Raw genomic sequence first — 23,553 nt, forward strand, 5'->3', positions numbered from 1 at the left:
TAGAGACAAACAGATGAAGAATATACAGCACATGGAAAGAACATCTAGATCTACATTTAAGGTTGATGGCTGAAAAGTATTAAGTGTACACATAGCCTAACTCCCAAAAGAAGACTCACAGTTTCACCCAAAGTACCTCAGTATGTAAAAGTTTGCAGGGCTGAGCCTTGTGGTGACTAAATATGAGATATTCCTAATTCTTCACCTGGGCAGTGCTGACTGGCATAAAGAAAGTGATTTCCAACTACAGATCATAGTAGACAATCATAGACAAAAGTCTATCCTTATCTAAAGAGGAATATAAAATTAATTCCAAACTGAACTGCAGTTAGAACTTGAAATTTGTCTGATAAAAAGCCTTAATGACTACTTCTGGCTCGGTTAAAAAATATTTATAAACTTGAGTCAATTAATTTTATGTTGCATGGTATCATTTCACATGAAAGAAAAAAGAATAAAAATTGAAAGCATTCAGAGATGGTGGACATGTAAGATAGCAATAATTTAAAACTAATCTTTTGTACTTAATTTATAGTTGAAAGAGAAGGCAAAAGAAAATGTGTACAATGATGCAACAGCAACTAAAACAAAACGTACTGGAAAAGGTTTCTTAAAATGTAAATATTTCCTAAACTGAAAAAATGATGAAGGTTTTTAAATTTTTTCCATGTGAAAAATAATTACATCATACATATCATGGTATATAAAAAATAATTTTCCTAAAAAATTCCCAATGCAACAAATTCTTGTATTTGGATAGTGGAAGTTTGCAGATTTTCTCTTCAGATTTGCAAACAAGGAACACCATTACTCCAAATGCACATATCTGAGGAGGGCTCAATTTCAAGAGGAAACCAATAACCTCAGGAATGTTCTTTACTAAAAGGAACATTTTAGAATGAAAAAGAAATGTTAGATACAATAGCAAAATCTTCCTAATGGCTTTACTATGAAAGGCCTCGGGATTTTTTGTGTCTACTACTACTGAATATTTATTGTAGAGTTTAATACCAAAATTTTCAAGAGTGATTGGAAATTTTCTATATATGAATTATAATGAACTATGAATTTTAATATATTTTCTATAATGAAATATATTAATTTTTACTGTGTTATCACTCATGTAATGCTACCAAATGATGAAGATCCATTAAAAGAATTTTTCCCTGTGAGCCAAAATACATCTAGAAAATTACAAGGTGAAAATATTTGCAGTAGGGCACAGATTGTTTCAAATTCAAACATTATGCACACTGCATGGATTTTACCTCTGTGAGCTGCTAAAGAAATATTTAAGAGTACAGAGAAACTGGAACTTTCAGCTCAGAGAGAAATTTCAGTACGCATGAAACTTCAAATACAAGAAGTATATGCTAATCATTCTTGTATTTACAAGTAATCAGACTACCAAGGTTTTTTTTTTTTTGGAGCTAGACATGTTTTGGGTTTAAGATGCATTCTCCAGTAATGGTACCAGCAACGTGTCCAGAACTCCATCACCACAGTACTTCTGTGTATTGGGGAAAACAAGGTATTTTCCAACTTCCCCATAAAGCTGTCTATAAAATAGCGTGGTATGCTGATACACTCTCTTGCTAAAAAAGGAATTGTAAAGTAGGCTTTAAGCAACATATGTGTCAACTTAAAGAATGGGAAACTTTCACCCAGTTCTTATCACTTTTATCAGTCTTTAAATTAAATGTATTGATATACTCTGTGTTCACCTTGTTTTCTGGAATCTGGACAAGTTTCAAGCTCTTGAAGTATTGGTACAGCAGAGATGCTTTTGTATTGTGCATATAATGCAACCCATAAAAGGCAACTACATGATGAGGGTGCTTTACAGGTGTTTCTTCTTGCGAATCAAAACAGGTGTACAAAATAATAAGATTTCAGAAGTTAAATCAAGGAAATTTCACTAAGGAAAAAGAATTACTCAGTTCCATCACTTTTACATTTTTTTTTTCTCCAGCAGCTTCCTTTCTGACACCTGCCATGAGAAACTCCTGGCTGTCTTTTTCTGTCATCCTTACGAATTTTCCTTTCTAACTACTGCTCTCAGCACTTCTTCTCAGAGGCTGCCCTTGTATGCAGTGTAATGCTCAAGGCACTGCGTTAAATCCATCCAGCACTGACCCTGCTGGAAGGTGGGCAATGGTTTCAAGTAGAGCATAACACAGCACGTGCTTCACTCAGTCCTTTCCAGAGGTCCAGACCTATGGAGTGAGCATCCTGCATCTGTTTGATGCAAAACAGAAGGGGCCTCAAAGCAGTTCAAACTACATGTCAAACCTCGTACCAAAATTAACAGTGCACTCGCATGGTTTCTCTTCTGAGTCCTAAATTCTGCACCTTAGTTTCTGAAGCCTCCACTCAGGAGTGATTATAGCTGACTTAGAGCAGTCAGCTGCAGGAACAACTCCAGAATTCATGTGTAGACTGTAACAAGTGCCTACGTGAGAAAAATAGATTTCTGTGCCTCCATCCTGTGATACAAACAACCCACATCTTACTGTTAATTTACTAGAATCAGATAATCTTGAAGGGAATAAGTGTGGCACATGAGCCATTAAAAAAAAAAGGAGATACTGAGGGGAAGATCTGCCAGTTGCAGAAGCTTCGACAATTCCCAATGGAGAGCTGTCTTCTGATGTTAAATGGTTACAATTTATTCCTTTAAAAATAAAAACATACTTCAAGACGTTTGGAAAATGTTGCAGACTCTTGTAACTAAGGCAATAATCAAGCATAACAAGTTTAAATATTAATTTGCAATGGGTTTTGTGTACTTTGCTTCCTTATACACAACAGTAGCAAGTTGTACTCCAAGCAATTACCTGCCAGGAAACACTCATTGCTGGTTGTTTTTTTAGGCAGGTTAACTCACTCGCTCGCTAACTAACTAACTAAGTAACTAACTAACTAAGACAGATAAATAAGTGTCTCATTCATGTTTCTCTCATGATGGTTGAATTAATTTTTAAATTCAGTGATCTATCTTTTTCAATGTTGTAAGCCATACTGGTAGTTTAATTTACAGTTTTGTCCACATATTTTAGCAGAATTATGTGACAGATCCTTGACCTTTGAAGATAATGCTTCAAAAACTCCAGTGTGGTAGGGTTTTCTCCTTAGCCTTAATATTCTTTGTTGTGGAGGCTCTTAAAAATTCTGAGGAATTTTCTCCTGACCGAAGCAGACTGACAGTATGTGCCTACTTTTTATTCACCGAAATACTGAAGTCCTTGTGTTCCTTGTTCAGGAGCTGTGCAGAGGTGTGTAGAGCACTTGGGGCTCAGCCTCTGGCTGGCTTTGGGTGTGTGGCCATCTGTACCTGTATGATCCCATTGCACTCAGTGTGGTTCTCCTCAGGAAGCAACATTACAATTGTGGCCTCACATGGAAAGCTGTCAGCAAAATGACTTTGTTTCTCTTCCTTTTTTCTAAGACCTTGGGTGTTTATTATAAAACAATATAGCTGGTATTTTCTGAACACAGAAGACACGTGCATCTCATTAATTTTTAGCTGAGGTAAATATGATCTGTCAGGGAAAATTGCTGTAATAGGACATAACACAGGAATTTACTATACTGCCATGCATTTGTAGGCCCAGACAGGAATTTCTTAAAACCTGCCTTCACTGGAAAATAGCACTTCAATAGTCAGAATTTCCTGAAAAAACATTTGCATCTACAGAAATTTTATCATGAAAAGCTTCTCAGAAGTAGGTGAAAATTTCTAATCCATAGCAAGGCCAAAATTAGACTAACATCCCTTATTATGCAGGCATGGTGGACTATTTAAATCCTTCTCCCACACTTAGCTAAGACTATGTCAAAGCTAAGTCCTTCAGCCTCTATCATTTAATAAGAGTTCTCCGGTCATTTCGTGCCCAGTGAATACTTATTTTCAAAAACCAGTAAAACAGGTTTCATGGGAAAGGATAACAACAAAAGAGAAAGGGTGAATTGATACTTCTGAGAAAGCAGAATTCAAAGTCCTGTTTTAAATGAGGCACTATAAGGTTTTCTATAGTGCAGGCACATGCCCCTAACACAAGTGTAAAAACCACTACGTGTTAAGGTTTTTTCCTCTCAAAGGACAACTCAAAGCCTAACTTTTGCCCTATTACAGACCAAAAGCTCCAAAGGTTAGACCTCAGAAAACCTTGTTGCATAGAAAAAATATTTTCATTTGCTTAGTTTTCTTTACTTTCAGCACCTGAATCACAGCAGCAAATTAAGCAACTATGGAAAGCTTCTGTTCACCAGGACATAGTAATGAACAGGAAGAATCTGTGCTGTGAGGGTTGTGTCTTCTTGACATGACTTTCATTCTTGAAATGACAGTTAAGGAAAAAAAATACAGTTCAATTCAACTGCCCTTCCAAAGCAGGTAAATTTTTGTTACTTGTGTTCCAAGAAACTCATCAACAATGAGTAACTACTGAGCTAAAAAGATGTTTTTTCTTGTCTGTCTACCAGAAATGTTCTGCGTAGACCTCTGGCCACAAAGAAATGGGATGCATTAATTAAGGCCAAACATTATCAAGGTCTACATGCCAGCTCTGTGGGGGACAGCTGAAGTTCAGGGACACTATGGACAGCTTCTCATGGATGTAATTTCTAAACCCTTCACTCTTGACCTGCCCCTGTGACTATGAGATAGAGAAGACCATGTCTGATCCTTCATTTTTACTTTGTTGTGTGTGAGTTTTGCAACATAATTGGAAAACCACCTGTGCCACCAGGCTGAGCAGCTCCATCCTTAGGTCATGTTCTCATGACTGTCTGCGTGGTGGCTGCTCTTACCCCTGGTTAGTGACAACTGGACACCCTCCTTCTATCAAAAATTCGGATGTTATTCTTACAGCCCTGCTCAAAGCATTAATTTGAAATGCACAGGATAATTATTTCTTACACTCAGTTTTAAAAAGAGGATAAAAAAATATTGTGTGTCTATAACTGAATGGGAACCAGAAAAAAAAAATCTTAATAAACGATGAGCAGAACAACAAATAAAAATTTGTCCATTAATTACTGAAAGTAAATTTAAAAATGTATTTTAAATAAATTCTCATTTTCTGTATTTCCAGCCTTTGTCAGGACTTCTCAAAGTTTAATTAGCAAAGCTCTTACTCTTGTCATATAACCAAAATATTTACTGGTGCAGTTGGCTGAAAATGCTGTCTTTCTGTACTGAGATTGTATATGGGCATATTTGTCTTAAAGACATACACAAATTTGCATAATTGGAGAATCTTGGCCTGATCTTTGATTTGTGAGAACATTTCCTTAACTGTAGAGTGACAGAGGAAAACCAGAATATAGCAGCTGACAAAAAAGTACATTTCGTATTACTGATACACTTCTAATCTTTGAGTGGAATTAATAGTAACACAACATATAGCTGCATGTGATTTTAGTGAGGCTTTCTCTTGAGAGAAATCATCTCTGAGCTTTTCTTGCTGTCATACCCCTCTGAACGTCTTCTGCCTAAAGGAAGACCAGCCTTATGTGTATTCAGAACTGCTGAAACACAAGCCATGCTGTATTCTAGACACAGAAGGTACAAGGACAAATTATGTATCAACCAAATTGCATGAATGCACCTGAAGTACCACACATGCACACTGCGGAGTTAGAGCATCCACGGTCAGCAACTTTGGAGCTCTGAATCACACCATTGGGCTTCCCCCTTTCTCACTAAACTTAAAATTGAAGAATCGAAGTTTGATCTGTTTAATTAAATTAGGACTTAAATGGGTGTTGAGAAAATACTCCCTGACACAAGTTATAGCTGCATCTGAGTAGTTCTGAGAAACAGGTGAACCCAAATACACAAACTTTCATCCTGAACTTTATGGCTGAGGGATAGAGAATATATTTTTAATTTCTGTCCTGTATGGAAGAGACAGAAGCCTGAGTTACAGATCTAAGATGTTTTCTGATTCACAAGTGCCATGTTATCTGTGAACAGGAGATTCCATCTGAAATTAACCTGGTTCTAAATAAATCAAAAAGCTAATACCTGAGGAAGCAAGAACAAGTGGACTTACTCTTTTCTTGGCAGCATTTCTGGAACTTTCCCAGGTGCATGGTGGGGGGTCTGCTGGGCTTTTCTGGGGGCTGGCCCAGCTCGAACACTGGGGGCAAGAGTTTCTGCTTGGGTATTGGGACAGAACTCCTGTCCCCATTCTCTTTCTCTTGGGGTTCACCTGATGGTCTTCCTGCAGCAAATGCTGTATTCATCTTATAGAATTTACTAGAAGAACCTGATCCTTCCTGGGTGATTTTGTTGAGGAAGATGTTCTTGGTAGCACTCATTCCCTTTTCTTCAGTGTTTTCTGCCACAGCTTTTGGGGTTCCTTTTGATAAGCTGAGCCTGTGGCCAGTAGGCTTTAGAGCTATTTTAGGAAAATGACTACCTGCACCTTCTGCAGCAGAGTTACTGTTTTCACCCATTTCCTTTGCTTCTTGGAGTGCGTGTATATTTGTTCTAAGTCCTGACTGTCTTTGCAGAAAACCACTTTTGTTAGAAGTGTCTTCATTCTGAGATACCTCATTGTTTAGAGAAGGCTTCTGTGCAAGAGGTGGTTTAGAAACAGGAGGCTTGGGCTCATTTTCTTGTGTTGCAGACCTTAATTTTTCCTTAACTGCAACTACTTTTGAAAATTCTGTTTTTCCCTCATTCTCCTGTGATGCAAAATTAAAATTTGGTTTTGGTTCCAGAGGATGTTTTTCTTTATCAGGAGGAGTAAGGAACTTGTTCCATGCAGGTTTTGGGTTCAAAGGCTTTGGGTCCTCTTTTGATAGGTCACTGGTTTTGATAGAGGATTTAGTGCATCCGGTTTTTCCATCATTTCCTCTGTTCGTGGGCTGAAGCTGAACACCAAACCTTTGTGCCACTGGGTTCAAATGTGGTGGATTTGGGTCTTTTTCTGTTTTATCATCACTTGAAGGCTTGACTGCTGGAGGAGGCTTAGGCTGAATAGGTTTGTGAAGGGTACTGGGTCCTGCAGAAAATGCAGCATATCCTTTATTTTTAAATTTCTCAAATGCTGCTTTTCTTGTCTGTAATCCTGTGGGGATATCTCGTCTTGGAATTTTGATGGATTTGCTGTTTAGAGTATCCTCTGTGTCTCTGTTACATCTCTCAAATTTCTCCATAAGTAACTTCACACGTGACTTGTTACTCTGTAAACATAAAGAAGAGAAAAACAAAGGGCAGCAATGATAAAGTTCTGCTGCAATGTTCACAAATACTGTACTTTAAAGAGTTTCCTGGTCTGAGGCTTTAGTACTGCTGATTGGCTGAGGAGGTGATATAGCTCATCTTCCTGTAAGGTTAAGAGAAGCTGAGCATTTTGTTGGATCCTTGCAGCATTTATTCAGTATTTTAAAAAAATTCATTCAGGTGCTGCCTTTCAGGCACTGCAGGTCCTTTTGAGCATATTTTCATTTCTGTTTACTTCTGGAATTGTGAACTGAACACATAATAAATGTAAGAAATTACATACTACTTTACAGTATTGAAAAATTCAATTGTCCTGTGATGAGAAGCATAGATTGTACTGGAACCTGGGGAAATGTACCAGATTCATGTTAATCCTGCTAACTCTTTGGAGAATTGCAAGTTCCTGTGTGAAAACAATTTCCTCTGGTTGGTGTATATGTGTGTAAATTTTTCTTTCCTTTCTCAGCAATTCTTTAATTTTCTGCTCCTCCACCCTCACTTTGTCCCTGTTTCTCTTCTCCATTTTGTATCTGAATAAAACTGTGCATGTGTGGGTAGCAAATGAAAATATGTGAAGTAAAATTGAAAGAAATGACAATCAATACACCCAGATATTGTCAAAGTTACTAAATTTCTTGTAAAAAAGAAGAAGTTGAGTAATTCCAAGAGAATAAAATCCAGTTTCATTCAAAAATAGACGTTTTAACCAGTCAACCCAATTCAGTAACTTTCAGGACCAGTCTTAATTATGAACTGAACCCAAAAGTTTAATACATTTGAATTCAGGAAAAATAAAACAGTGCAGGATGGGAGCAAAAGGCAGTGAGCTGCTGCCACTGCACAGGGCAAGGGCCAACTTTGGGTTCCAGGAGGCCTCTGGAGCAAGAAGTCCTCTTCCCAGATGACAGTGGCAGCAGAGGTGCAGCTATGGCAGATAGAGTGATACAATTCACAAGTATGGACCTGGATTTCCTATGTGAGTTAAAATGTAAAACATATGTGTAAAACATATGGTATAAAGCAGGAATGTTATAGCTAGGTAGGGTTCTGAATCATCTGTTTGTAAACAAGGGAGTATTATTGCTACAAAATATAATAAATAGGGTTTGAAAAAAAAATTAGAGATTTAAGAATGATCTGTGTCTTAACTTACTATTGTTCAGCAAGTGCCCAGTGATTTTCTTTTTTACTTCCATAACAAGAGCTTCTCAATTGGATTTTTGCTCCTTTTGCCTTCTATTTGATTGTATCTCATTACATAAATAGCCTGTTATGTTGGAGTAGTTATATATATATATATTTAGAGAGAGAGAGAGAAAGAGAGAGAGAGAGATATTTCTGCAACTTAAAAGTAACTATCCCAGTGTTTTGGCACTGCCAAGAAATTCAATCTTTTGAAACTGATTGTGTTGACCTACAAATTACTTACACTAAATGCAGCCAAAACAAGATAGACATAATGAAACTTATACCCAGTGACCACATTGTTGGGTATTTTTGCACATATAGAGCAGGGAGGAAGTACACATTTACTATGGAGATTATCAGGGTTAAGCCACCTACTGCTGTTTAATGCATACACACTCACATACACACACAAACAATTACATTGCAGAGGTATGTATATGAATCACTAATCATTCAAGATTTGTCCCACAATACCTCACTGGTTTTACCCACTTGTACAGTTAAGCCAATTGCAGTGCCAGGGAGAATATAAAAGCCTTTTGTCTCTGATCTTTTTTGACTCTGTACTAATTCATGATTTTTTCCTAAGGTCTGCAACAAAATCTAGACCACCAGTGATACTGTAATTATAGTTTATGTCTGAAGTCTTCAGAGCTTCTAAGTTAGGATTTGATCAGCAGCTTGGACAACTCAGCAACTCATTTCTTTTGAAAGTCATAGCAGAAAATTGATTACTTTGCTACTTGTTCTATTTGAAACACAAGAAAATGTAGTGGGCAAGTGACAATACTTTTTATGAGCAAGAGTCATTCAGCATGGAGACCTTTAGGAAGGTGGGAATGTGACTTTGAAGAAATTTTATTATGATGATATATGGTTTCTGAGAAGTTTTCTACACTTGCAATAGCAAGATTACATGAATTACGTTCGTACATGCTTTAAAATGCACTGAACCAACCACTGGCATGTTAGGAATGTCAATGAATTTTTTAAAATAAATTTCTTCCCAACACTGTGAGCAAACGTTGCCTTAGTCCTGCATTTTTACAAGCTCAGCAAGAGGAAAAGGCTCCTGGACATGTGGAAGAGTTTACAATTAACAATAAAGCCTCTTTCATTTGCTTGGTGAAGGTATCACAACAGAATAAGAGACTCGGTGAAATCTTTCTGCTTCTCTTTAATGTACATCACCAGTTTCTGCCTTCATGAGCTGTGTTATTTTAGAAGTAATGCAGATTCTAATGAAGGGCCTGACTGATCAGGGAGACAGAGGGGAACTGGGAAAAAAGAAAATTTTTTGTTTGTGGCCTTGCTCACAGAGTAATCGCCACAGTTTCTGTGCTTCCCTTCCCAGAAGCAACAGCAGTTACTTGCTTCATTTTCACATACAGTAGGTTGTAAATCATGAAATGGGAACTTGAAAAGATTCTGAATAAAGGTTAAGTTCCCCAACCCTTCCCCTCTAAAGTGCAAAGGGTCTGTGCAAAAGAGGAGTCTTATGCAAAAGCTATTTGGGTTATTTTCTGAACCTTTGATTTCTATTGGTAACTCAGTGCAAAATATTTTGCCTTTTCAACTTTTGCAAGCAACATGTAAGGAGCACAGTAAGATTTCCTTTGATACAAGATGGTTGCATTATTCAGATGTGTTTGCTCAAATCTAGAGCAATATCTAGGTTTTAGCTCCCATGCCATAGATACATTTTTATACACAGAGCTTTCATAGCCTCCCACTGCCTTCAGCAGAGATTCACACAGGTACCAAGTTACCCATGTACAGAATTGTTCCACAACTACACCTTAGTTACACCTCAATGTTAACAAGTGTAATTCTCCATCATTTACAATATTGCTGCCCATTTCTGGGCAGAAATGTGCAGCACTGTAATGAGAACATAAAAGTACCTAAAAAATTCAGTTGTATTCTCCCTGAGTTTCGTATAGGTATTTCAGTCTCAGCTGGCAGCCTGAATAAAATGGTGGGGGGGTTTTGTGCTTTTTTGTTGTTTTGTTTTGTTTGAGGGGGTGGTTGGGTGTGGTGGGTTTTTTGGGGTTTTTTGGGGGGTTTTTTTGTTTTTTTTTTTTTGCCTTGGCATAAATATAACTTTATTATTTACTTTCCTGTCTTGGTGAAGCCAGAAGATTAATTCATTTCAACTTCCCCTTGAGGCCACTCTTTCTTCAAACAGCAACACTGGATCAGTGAACGGAAGAGCAGATGTGTGTGCATACAATCATTCTTTAGGCAAATGAAAAATATGTAACTTTTGACTGTACAAAGAATTCATTCAAAATTCAAACAGATCCGATTTATAAAGGACAAAACCCCCACCTTTTCTCTTCTCAGCTGTAACTTTCACATTTCTATTTCCAGGTGATGGGTTCTAAATATACCCTTTAACAACTTAAAATCAGATCTTGATGAGTTTGCTAGAGAATAATGAAATAAAGATTATAAAACTATCCCTTTAAGAAGAAAACTATGCTTACTCATTACTTCTGTGATACTGAAATAATCAGAGAAGTTGATAATCACTAAGGGAATTGAGATCTAACCTATGGGCAGGATATAAGGAATAAGAAAGCGGACAAAATGACACGGAAAATTACAGAGAATTATAGAAAAATACAGATCTGAAAATTATTTTGCAAGCTTATATGTCTGATATACCTTCTACTGAAGTTAGTAGATTTGAGGCAGTCTAGCTTTTTGTTTACTTGGCAGTGCCATTCTGAATTTGTGATAAATTATTGCTTGACTACTTTCTTTTCCAGACACCTCAGAATTATCATTGCGCAACTTTCTGGTTTCCAGAAAAGATTTCCAAATTTCTTTTCTTCCCCTTGAGTCCAGTTGTAATTACTAGTTCAAGACTCCCTCTAAGAATAAGTGCAGCATTTGGAAAGTGAAGTTAAGATGTTGCAATGATCTGCACCTATGAATGTGTGTAGGAGAAGCATGCAAAGAAGACAAAGAAATACAATTTGCTCATACGAGACTTGCTAATACAATGGTTGATATAAAAGAGAAATGAGCCCTCATCAGATAATACTGAAGAATGAGGACATGGGCTATTCTTCAGTCTGCAATTTTTATGAGATGCCCCCCAGTGAGAGGCTGACAGCCCCTATGTTACCCCAAGAGCATAATTTCAAACATCTCTCTAACACCAGCAAGAAAAAACAGCACACACATGAGGCCATATGATTGTCAAAATTAGACAAGGCAGTTCCAGCCTGGTCACAGTGTATTCTGTATATTTTCCACTGTGCATTCCTCTACCCCTTTTTTATCTCTCTCCTGCCACTTTTTCTCACCATCTATCTAATCATATGACCAGCTACTCATACTGAAGAAAAATAAAAGGACAGTTCCAGATGAGTTTGAGACCAGGACAAGTGAGGGCATATGGCTTGACCAGAACAGCCAGATTATATCCCATCTTGTTCCCAAATTTCTTCTGTCAAAGACTATGCATGAACTCAAACTATCAGTGGAGGCATGATCATCTCTTCCTACTATGTCCTAATAGGCTCATGAGAAAGTTTCTCTCTTAACGGATTATTTTTGTTACCTGTTTAAAGGACAATAAGCACTATCGACCACTGGCAACTTGGTCTTCAACCACAGAAGCCTGGTAGCTTCAATTTTTCCACCAATAATTTGTACCTGATATAAAGATATGAGTTCATATCTAATTATGAAAAATGGTTGCATTTTTGCAACATGGCTTTATATTAACACAATATTTCATGATACTTAATAACTTTTCTCATGTGCCTCCAATGCCCTTTATCAATTCTTTCTTTCAGATTAATGTAAATTTTCTCATGATCTGCTCAGAAATGAAACAGATTTCTTTTCACTCTATTTATATATAGTGTAGACAGTCACTGTCTTTAACAAATAACAACTAATGCAAAGGGGATCAGTAAAAAATAATTGCCTTTGAGTGATACCATTTCTGCTACTATTCAAAATGCAAAGATCAAATGATCTTTTAAAATTAGGACCACTTTTAGTAAAGTTTCAGAGAAATAAGCACAAAACTCTGAGAAAGAAAAGTCCATTTTGTCAGCTTAGCATCTTTTCAGCTCCTAAACTAAGTAAAATCTACAACTAGATTTCCAGTTATTAAGTTATATTCAATATCTTGTACTGATTCTATTTCTTCTGGAACTTTCCACACTTATTTTTAAGACAAACATGTACAACAGTTTACCTGAATATTCCAAAGCTCTCCAATATTTTGATACAAGCAGAAAAATTTGCTTCCTCAGTGCGACAATCCTTGGGTGTACCAACTTAACAGCCTGGTCTATTTGGTAAAGAGGAGTCCTGCTTCTCACAGAGGAGTTCTTGCTTCTCACAAGATACACTTGTGGGTTTCATTATCATGAACAGTAATTCGCTGTCCACAGGATATTAGGCAAGAAATGCTGGAGGAAAAGGGAACTAAAGTGTGTTCAGACTGGTTGGCTGTCTCCCTCAGCAGTAAGCACCATGTGATATCCAGAAGTATTGCGTTTACCCCATATTGCGTAGCCCTGTGAGGCTGCCTCAGTGCATACAAGCTTGAGCCTTTACAGAATAGCTGCTAATGAAACATGTGTGGCAATTACAGGCAAAAGGGTGGACTGGCCACAGGTCCAGTGCCCTGATACCACTGAGAGCCCTGCATACGTGTCCCACTCTCAGGCACCAGCTAGTGTGTTCCTTTGCTGCCTCACGTTTGCCAGTGGATCTTGAGATTCTGCTGGCCAATTTTTTAAAACTTCTCTTATGTGGAGATATTAAAAAAACCCCAACAATTATGAGCATATATTTCTTCTGTCCTTCCTCCTGTGTGTTCGAGTTTGAAGGATGATGTAGGATAGAAAAACCAATACGGAGTAAATAAGTTTCACAAGAAATTCTAAACTTGTGTTTGTGCTGAAGGTACATCAAAACCACAAAGACGGAACCCTCTACGAAATAAAGCTCAGTCAATTTGCTGAAGCATTGCATGGGCAGGAGATTGCAGAAGGAAAGCTGTGTGTCTGTGAGCTTAATTAAAAGTTAGCTGAATCTTTCTCATGGTCTATTCTCCTTCTGCACAAACTTCTTAGTATTTTTTGAAATATTTTGGGGTATTAAACTAAAGCATTGAAAGTGCTTGATATTTCTAGCTTAATTTTACAAAAACTTGTAGCTTAACTACTTCAGAAGTTTATTAGTGTGCTGGATGGAGCTTATTTGAGTTAGAAACATTGCTGCATGCTAATGATAACTGATTTTTTTTGTAATATAACATAGTGGGAGAAATGCATTTTTTATGCTATTCATTCAGGTAAACACTACTTTATTTATAAGATAGTATCTATTTGTGAAAATAAACAATCATCACAGATGATAATTCATTTATTATTCATACTATGGCAGACTAGAATTTGTGACTTGCTGTTGTATGTGGCAGCCTTCCCTACTGTTTTAAGATGCTAACTGTAGCATACAGTCATTTTGTGTGGGTAAACACCATTGCAAGGGTTTCTCACAATATCAGCTCTAGACAAATCATGCAATGATCAAAGAACTAGCTTATCTTCACAGGTCTCAATGCTAGGCAGTTCCTGTTGTCTTGTCTTTCATCCAATACACACAAACAAGCACATCCCTAACTGACAGAATGCAGGTGAGAATATAAATTGTAACAAACACAATGAAAATAAGTTTACACTGTGAAATTTCTGTGAAATGTGCTCATCTGCAATATCCACTGTGTACCTCATTTTACATTTGCACATGCAATAGCTTCCTGAAATATTTCTGGGTTTTTTCTGCTTATTTCTATGAAAGTTGTTTGTGAGTGATATAGGGAAAATAGCTATTTTTAGGTGAAGGAAGAATCTGAATAAATTAATATTTTAAGGAACACGACCTGCAAGACTGAAAGCAGTGTAAAGTTATTTTGCCTTTTTCATTTTTCACAAAACCAGCAGCAGCAGCAGCAACAAAACCATTAATACATATTCAAGAAAGACAAGGATGCTAATAATGATAATCCCTTCTCATGTATACACATGCCATTATATTCTCTGTATGGACCAAACCCAGCATCTAACTTCCAGCACACCAGTGGTGTGTTATTGCTCCTATGTGGAAATGTTATGACTGCAACCTTACATATTATTGGGTTTTTTTTATCAGAGCAATTATTAAGATGTTTCCATATAACTTTGGGAAAAGTGGCTTAGGAATTAAGTTTGTCAAAAATTAGGGAAAGAAGAAAGGGGAAAAAAATCAGAACTGTGTCTATTTAGGAAGAGTGTGGCCAGCAGGCTAAGGGAGGTAATCCTCCTCTATACTTGGCTCTGGTGCAGCCACATTTGGACTGTTGGGTCCAGTTCTGGGCTACTCAGCACCAGAAAGAAAAAGAGATAATGGAGATGGTTTAGTAAAGATCAGAAAGATGATTTAGGATCTGGAGCATCACTCTTATGAGGATAGACTGTGGGAGCTGGGTGTGTTCAGTCTGGAGAAGAAAACACTAAGAGGGGATCTTATTAATGCATAAAAATAACACAGAAGTGGGTGCCCAGCAGGTGGTGCCAGGTTCTTTTCAGTGATAGCCAGAGACAGGACAAGGAGCAGTGTCCATAAACTAAAGGAACTTCTTTCCATTGTGGGTGGTAGAGCACTGGAACACCTCCAGGGCAGTCAGGGAGTCTCCCTCTCTGGAGATATTCAAAACCCACCTGGACATGTTCCTCTGTAACCTCATCAGGAGGGTTGGATTGGAATCTCCAGTGTTCCCTCCCAACCCTAATGATTCTGTGATTTTGTAATGTTAGTCCATAATTTTAAGATATTTTTCTTCCATCTACTGTTGTTCTTTCCTCCAAAATGGTTTGGAAAGTCAGGCACTTACATCTGAACACCTCTTGCTTTCTAATTCAGTGGTCACAAAGAATATCAGTTAGGGTTTTATTACCTCCATAGCTGTGCATAACAGAGTTAGTTGTGAGGGAGGGAGAACAAAAACCCAAAGATGACTGGCTGGGACAGCTAATCTTTAAACAGTATGTATATAGGGGGGAGACAGGGCTGGGGGGTAGTATGTGGGATAACACCTTGGACAGGTACATTAATATCATTAAAGCAGTTCAGAAATCTCCTTCCTAAGTCAAAATAGTGTTGCTCTGTTATGTACAAGTTATGCAAATATGTGGAGCATTGAGCAAGAGAAAGTCAACGTTAGCAGCCTTTTTCACTGAAACTTTGCTTCCTGCCTTTTCCTCCTCCCTCACACAGGGTTTTTGCCTTGTAGTTGTTACTGAACAGGTTACATTTCAGTAAAAAGTAGTCTATACAGCAGTAAGGGAAGATGTTGGAAAATTCTTTTAACTTAGCACATTAGTGTATGATCCCTGTATTCATGGATAATGCTTAGTTTTGTACCATACAGTGCTTAGTACAAACACCAGAGATTAATGTGGCTTTGTGTTAACTCCCTACATCTGTGACTAATAAGTCTTGTGCCAGCTAATGCTTCCTTGTTTACTTCTATCAGTGATTAATATGTACTAGCTGATATCTTAGTTTTGAGAACAAGGATTCTGTGTCAGAGGTAAGAATGATAAGTACATTATGACCTGAGACTGTCAAGGAGAAAAGTTTCATCAGAAGATCTGCAACCATACCCAGATAAGTAAACTGAAATACTTAGTACATATACATGTATTCAGGAAATATGATGAATGTATTTGTTTCAGGAATATAATCTGGTCTGTTAAGTTACTGAACTTGTATGTTTTAAGGAGAATTTTCCATGTACCCAGTGTTGCTAATAATGTTCTTCTTAACTAACAAGTTGGTAAGGGAGTTAATTTCCCAGTTTTTGATGACATGGGGCCAGATTTGGCACAGGAGCAGAAATAATATATTTATTAATAATCTCTGTGCATACTTGTATTTAAAGTTTCAGACTATCTGGTTTCATGCTGCTTCTGGGGTAACATTTTGAGTACATGAACCTCATCAGAGGGCAAGGCAAAGAGTCAGCTGCCCTTCTCCACAATGCTGTGCCACTCCCCAGTGTCAGAGTTCTTGGGCGAAGTGCCATCTTGCCATGGCAGGGATCCTGTTACAGCATCACTTTGGAAATTACCTGATTTTCAGAATAAACTTGATATTCCTGAACACTGGCAGGAGGTTCTGCCTGCAATTGCTGCAGCACACTACTACCCCCACAACATTTTGGTAGGGTCAGTCTTTGTTATCTTTGTTTCTGCAGACAGACCTAGACTTCCTCAAAAACGTGCTGCTGCATTTCCATCGCATTCTCATTTGAAGGCAGCTTTAGTGTTTTTGACAGAAGTTTGGTCATGAGCAAATTAACAGCATTTCCTTGTGTCTATATGCAGTGTAAGGCTTATGGGAACCATTTCGGTTTCCAGATGCTGTTTGGGGACTACTGACATGCAGGATTCCCTGGAAGCTCCTCAACTCAGTGTTGCAGCTCTTTTAAGTTATTTTTATTCAATATATATAATTTTATAACCATTGCCTATTATTAATATATTTATACTTGCCTGAACAAGGAGTGCAGAGATCTGTTTCCACTACTTGTATTTTTCTATACTAGAGACAGGCACGACTGACAAATTCAAGAAAGAACACTGGCAGTGTCCTTGCCCCTGACTATGCCTTGTGAGGGGCACTTTTCTAACGTGAAGGAAACCCTATCACATCCAGGGCAACACAATCAAGTGTGTGTTAAGGTCCCGGTTTTCTGCTGGGGTGTATGTGCTGTAATAAATCACAGTCCTTCCTAGGGACAACTGAAGCCGATGCAAACCATTTGCTGTACAAAGCAAAGCAAAACTTTCATGCAAAAAGCCAGAAATCTCTCCTTTTTGTGACTCGAGGAGTGCTCAAATCTCAAGCAATTTTTATTTCAACAAAAAGCTCATATTCAGGAATCAGCTGTCATGCTCGACCGAGGGGTTCACCTGCACTGCCCTGCCTGTCCGCGCTGACCCCCAGGGCCCATCCCTGCCCTCCTGCTGCCGGGCTCGCCCACGCCGGCGGCTCCCATCAGCGGCTTTCGGGCGAGCCTGTCTGCCCTGCCAGCTGTGTGCGTTCTGTCTGCCTGGGTTCAGCAGCAGGAGCTCAGAGGGGGTTGAGAACAGTGCCGCAGCAGAAAACACTGCAGACAGACCAAATGGGAACAGCAGGCTAAGCCTTCCCCAGGGAAGCCCTCCGTAAGGCGAAGAGTTCGCTATGAGGTGGAGAACGCTGATGAATGCAGGCACAGCCCCGTGAAACAGGGGTTAAAGGGGCTCACACTGTGTGCCACAGCACCACTGCCACTCACAGCTCTGCCTCGCTGAGGGCCACCACTGATCACCAGCTTGGTTAGACGATTTAATGAGCTGAATTGCAGGTGAAGTGAGTATAGCTGTGACGGCTGAGTTTGCAGCAACCAGCTCCTGGCGTGAGGCAAGGGGGATGCGGGGAGGACCTGGTGGCCATCTCGGTAAGGCAAGCCAGCCTCTCTTGGCAGGCAAGCAGACCCGCTGTCTGCGAAATCGCTAGAAGCTGTGTATGAGAGGAAATCAGAAGAGATGGGGGTGAGAGGGAGGATGGAGGAGCAGGGCTACAGGGAGCTGCACACGAGCAGTCTGTGTGGGGAAAGGCCCTCTGGCAGCTGGGGAGGGTCTGCCCTGGCGATGTTTTGCTCCCTCAGCCCCCTCCTCCGTGCCCCTCAGGAACGGCCGTGCCTGTGCCCTGCCTCCCCGCACCATCTGCTCCGAACCCCGACTCTGTGCCTCCCTGCCCGGGCTCAGGCTGTCCCGGAGGGACCGGAGCTGGACGGAGCCAGGGCAGGCCTGAGAGCGGAGGCGGCGCCGGCAGCAGCTGCGCCGGGGAGGAGCAGGCAGCAGCCTGGGCGGCGGGAGTGCACACTGGGACGTCGGAGAGGAAGGGAAACTTTGTCAAGGAAGAAGTTGCTTCAGTTTCCACCCTATGTACCCTCATGTGAAGGGCTAGGCAGGGGGTTATCAGCTGGTCTGGCTTCCCCTTCAGCATCCCCCCAGCTGAAAAGCTAAAACCCGCAGGAAGTGGGAAAGCAACAGGGACAGCTTTAGCAAAACACCCCTGACTTCCCTTCCTCTTTAACATGTCCGTCCCTGCCCTCGCCTGGAAAGCAAAGAGATGTGCAAAAAACCCGTGCAAATACCTCACCAAGAGTTGTGTAAACCCTGTGGGAGGGAGACAGGGACACCCTACACTTTCATACACAAATTTAACAATCTCCTTTCCTGCCGTTTCATATATTAAATACTTATCAGCTCTTTAAGTCTCACCTGCTCTTAGTGCAGAGGAGCAAAACAGAAACTTGTATTTCCTAAAAAGCATCCAAGCTGCAGGCAAGGTCCTGTTCTGAGCTGTTTGGCCGTCTGCACCACCTTAATGGGGCAGAGAGGACTTGCAGCTGACACCTGTGCCTCTTCAGCTATCACTTAGCTCAGGTATCTTAGGCTTTCAGTGGGAAGTGGGTAATAAAGGTTTTCAACCTCTAAGGTATCCTCCTTAAACCTCTGAATAAAAGGTTTTGGATGAGAGCAATTTAGTCTCTCTTAATCTCAGATGATTTCTTAACAACAGCTCTTCCATCTTTTCATTTTAAAAAAGTGGAAGATCAGACCTAGATTTGTCTATTCCCCAATTCATATTAAGAGTTATGCTGCTTTGGCTTTTAAAAGACATTTGTTTAAAAAACCAACCAAATAAAATCTCCTAGATTTTCATGGTCAACCTCAATTAGTCGAACCCTAGAAAAGTTTAGAAAAAAGTGAGTTTTAATGAATGCAGATTTACATCTTTCTGTAATTTATATGCTCTCAAGAATCACCTGTCACAAGTGAGGCTAAATTTGAACACATCTGAAACAGAAAGTTAAGGCTAAAGTTAAATTCTCAGTTGCCAGTAATCTTTCACCATTCTGCTTCTGTATCCTTTCCCAGTGCTTCTGTGATAGTCTTTTTTATTAGAATTACATCTAATACTTGAGAGTCTTGTAGAGTCTTCTCCCGTGGGCTGAAATTTTAATTTTATAGTTATGTATGCTTTATTGCAATTATTTTTATATTCTAAAGCAAGAAGGGAGAAGGGGAAACCTTAAACAAAAAAAAGAAGACAATGATATGACCTAAATAAAAACTACAAAGAGAATGCTCCCGCATCATAAACATTTCAAAACACAAAGTAACTTCAGAAATAGTTTTAATCAAAACCAAAAACGTTGTAAAATGAAAGCACAGTTTAATCCAAACATCTCTAAGAAGAATGTTTCAGGAAAAAATTCCTAAGTCCTTCTGCTTAGTATTTTCTTAGTGCCTGACATCCTTTCTATGTCCCTATCCTTTAGGCTTTTAAAAAACTTTGACTATCCCTGATCCCTTTTCTTTAGTAGGTAGTTGCAAACAAAGCAAAGTAGGTTTGTTTGGTCACAAAGCCTCCTGGCAAAGCTTTAAAGCAACTGGTTAGCCTATGATATAAATCCATAAACAAAAGAAAAAGCAGAAGTTAGTTTAAATGAGAATGCATTCACCCGTGCCTCTGGCAATCACAGCAGAAAACCAGGTTCACTTTTCCATCTGCTAAGAGTCTTTTTGGTAAAGTCAGCTAAGACAGAGAGCGTACACAAACACCATACTCTGAAGCCTTGCTGTATATAAAGAGTTTCTTTCAAAAAGAACATTTCTTCTTTCCTATCCTACTCTCCAGTCTCTTTCCAAGACTTTCCTCTCTTCTGCTAACCTCACTTTCCCCCTTTTTATCCAGTATATGGAATGTGCTACCTGGGAAATGAGAGGTAAGCGAGCTGTGTGTCCCCTCTTCCATCACACACCTGCCCTGCGGTCAGACGGGTCTCGCCTTTCAGCCGTGCACAGAAGGGAGCCCTGTCCCGCAGCGCCCTCTGCACAAACACCCCGTGCCTGTTCTTGACCAGGTGCCTTTAACAACAGGGACCTCTCATGAAGGAGCCTCTCCTACTACAAACCGTAACCTTCCGTCATTTAGGTAGGGACGGAGCACGGGCGGAAAATCTGATGGCTCTAAATTGTACCAGCCTTTGATTTCCATCACTGTTAAGAGAAAAATGCAAGCAAAAATACAACAAAACAAAACAATCCTCAGAACCCCACCAACAACGTCAAAAGTAAACTAACTGGGATTTTGGTGGTGGGTTGGTTTTTTTTCCCCATTTTTTTCCAGCGCCGTTTTCCTTCCATTGCCTCTCACTCTGTCTGTGTGCATGTCTGAGATGAGTATGACACACTTCCATTAGACATTTGAAAACAGCAATAACGTCTCTGCTTTGTCTACCTCTCTTAGCTTCTTGTCTGTCGTGTGTCCTACGGTGCTCCCTACTGTGAGCACAGGGAACTGAGGTGCTGCTGTTTCGTTTGCTCAGTGCCTGCCTGCTGCCTTGCCTAAGAGGCAGAGAAGCTATGGTTGTTTTCCTAACTTTAATCATGCAAGTTTAGTTACTTACAGGGTCGAATATTTGCACTGTTACAGGCACTTGAATCTGCTGTTCTCACAATTTGTGTGAATGAAAAGGGGAAATTCAGCATTGTCTCTTTCAGTTGTGCTGCTGCCTCAGAGAAGTTACAGGCCATCACCGATGAGGCACCATATACCAGCTTTTTTGCTCCAGATGCTAAATTGTAGGAAAAAAATCCTTTTTTTTTTTTGGTTATTCAAGATCACATAGCCAACCTTTTCCTGAGCATGGGCTAGATTGAAAGGTAAGGCGAGTCTGCTAGCATTCATCAAAGATTGGGCCATTGGGTAGATCACCAATTGAACTGAATATTTTTATTTTGGAGCATAGGACAGCTGCTGACTGTCATGGGAAGAAGAGCAGCAGGAAGCAGAAATGCAGCAGTGGTCAGCTTGGAGAGGACCATACTGTTCATTCTTGTGAGCTGTTTCAAAAATTTGAGCCTGAACAACTTCTCTTATGGGATCATGAAAAGAGATTTGATAAAAAACTCGTGTCATGTGAGGAATACTCTTGAATCTTTGGAAACTTAGGTGTGGAATAATGAATTAGAGACTGAGATCCAAAAGAGAATAAGATAAGATCACAGAAATCATAGAAACAGGACTGCTGGTAAATAAACAGTCGAAGATATAAAAGGGATTGACAAAAGGATTATGAAAATAATTTAAAAAATTACTATGAGGTGAGAAGATCTAAGATTGTACATAAATTGATGCTTTGAGAGTGTTTTTAGAAGAGAAGTAAGTGAGAGCCTGGAGACATGATTTCTGAAAGTTTTTGTTCTCCAAAGACATAAAATACCAGGTCTCCCTATGACTCACCTTCAGAATCAAAATGCAGATGCCCTCAGGGGTTTAGAGAAGAATCGTGGTATTGTAGAGGTTGTGACACTTCTCTAAAACTTAGCTAAACAAGTGACTAATGGGAAGAAAAGCTGTTAGAGATGCGTCGCAAGAAGTGAAAGAAACACCCAGCCATAGCTGTAAATACAAAATGCACAAGATCCTCTGATCCCCATTTCGTTCTTTGAAAATATAAACTCCCTAAAATTATTAAATTGTTTTGCCTTTAATTATGGGTTGAATTGGCAAATTTCTTACATATCCTATTTTAAAATGTGTAATAAATAATTTTCATGGCTTTTCAATATCTTCCAGTGAGGATACTGTAAGTTAGAGAGGCCATTGTTCACAATTTCAGTGCTGAAACAGAGGTATGGCTTTGTTTTTGTACATTTCTGTGTCATTTTTCCATTCTTCATTTTCTATGTACTTCACCTTTTACATAGAGGGATGTGGCTGAAGGCAGGTGTTCTTTTTGTTAATTTCATATTTTTCCTGTAAAGAGTCCTGAACTCTGCTGAAAAACTACTTTTATTATTTTTTGCAGTTTTTTTTCTTAACTATGATAAAACCCAGTATGACTAGTCTGTAAGAAAAAATACCTAAAAAGACAACATTCTGTTGAAATGAACCCACAAATCTCAGCAGGTTCTTAATCCTAGAATGTTGATTCAGCTGTAGATTATTTACTGATAAACACTAAAACTGCTCCTGCAAGAAAAAATTGAAAAGTGCACCTTTAAATATCCTTGTGTTATCTGCATTATGCTATCTGGAGATGTTAACAATGTCACATGATATGTTCTATATCAGCGTCATATTTACTTTTGTTTATGCATATGATTTATCTTTGTCTAATTTACATACCGAACACATTTTCCTATATTAGCTTTCCCTCCTCCTCCCATCCCCGTCATTCCCCACAAATATGAAAAACTTTAACAAATAAAGATCACATGAAGTGTATTGTTCTGCTTTCTAGGGGTTCTGCAAATATTTTTTTTTGTCCAAGCAGCAAAGTACAGGGATGGGGAAGGCTGTAATTAATTCAACATCTCTTAAATAGGCTAAAATATTGCTTGATTTTAGTGTGAATGGTCTGGTGGATGTAGTAGTCCTGGCTTGCCAATGGTTTTCCTTATGAATATGATGGGGCTCTGATGCTGGCTGCAGGACACCAGAGGATGACTAGGACGCTGGTGTTTGTGAGGCTCTGAATGCAGCTTGTCCCTCTGTGCCAACAGAGGGCATTATGCGTGCACAGAGCAGAGCTGTCCTTGAGTGCTGCACGCAATCCATCTGCTGCTTGTCTGGCTTTACATTACTGTGCTGTTCTTACTTTCTTAAACAGTGAGTAAAAAAAGTATTTTTGGATTTAATCGGGGCAGATATTAGTCTATAGCATTTTTTAAAGTAGCATAAATATCAGGAAAAAAAAATCTCTGTGTTTCTCTACTTCTTATGCTTCAGCTTGACAGAGAAAATGCATACATGGTTAAGAAAACCAGTAGTATCCTGAACAATTTATTGTTCTTAGTCCTGAGAGCTGTATTTTGCACAAATCTTTCAAAAATCTGCTGAGTTCCCAGTTATGCAACGTCTGCTGGTCTTCTGTCAGAAGTCAAGTGATCTTAGTGATTTTTGCAGGCAGATAGAAGGCCCTTCACACAGAGTTCCTTAGGAGATGGTTCCTTCTGAATGTGATTAGATATTCAGTCCATTTTATAACC

At 39.1% G+C, this 23,553-nt stretch overlaps 1 protein-coding gene across 3 annotated transcripts in view; it reads right to left on the reverse strand.

The window, feature by feature from the left end:
• The window catches only part of FYB1 (FYN binding protein 1), a 53,168-nt gene extending 32,784 nt beyond the window's left edge, over window positions 1-20,384 (reverse strand). For 2 of the 3 annotated variants that reach the window (XM_063423039.1, XM_063423037.1), the window contains exons 1-2: window positions 12,648-12,845; window positions 6,060-7,197 (exon numbers count right to left, since the gene is read on the reverse strand). In XM_063423039.1, coding sequence (XP_063279109.1) covers window positions 6,060-7,170 — 1,111 coding nt within the window. In that variant the 5' untranslated portion in view covers window positions 7,171-7,197; window positions 12,648-12,845. Of the gene's footprint in view, window positions 1-6,059; window positions 7,198-12,647; window positions 12,846-20,268 lie in introns of those variants that run through there. The other variant, XM_063423038.1, reaches the window with a different exon arrangement.
• Between the last annotated feature and the right edge of the window lie 3,169 nt (window positions 20,385-23,553).

This window comes from Prinia subflava, chromosome Z (assembly GCF_021018805.1).
Source record: "Prinia subflava isolate CZ2003 ecotype Zambia chromosome Z, Cam_Psub_1.2, whole genome shotgun sequence".
Taxonomy (NCBI): Eukaryota; Metazoa; Chordata; class Aves; order Passeriformes; family Cisticolidae; genus Prinia; species Prinia subflava.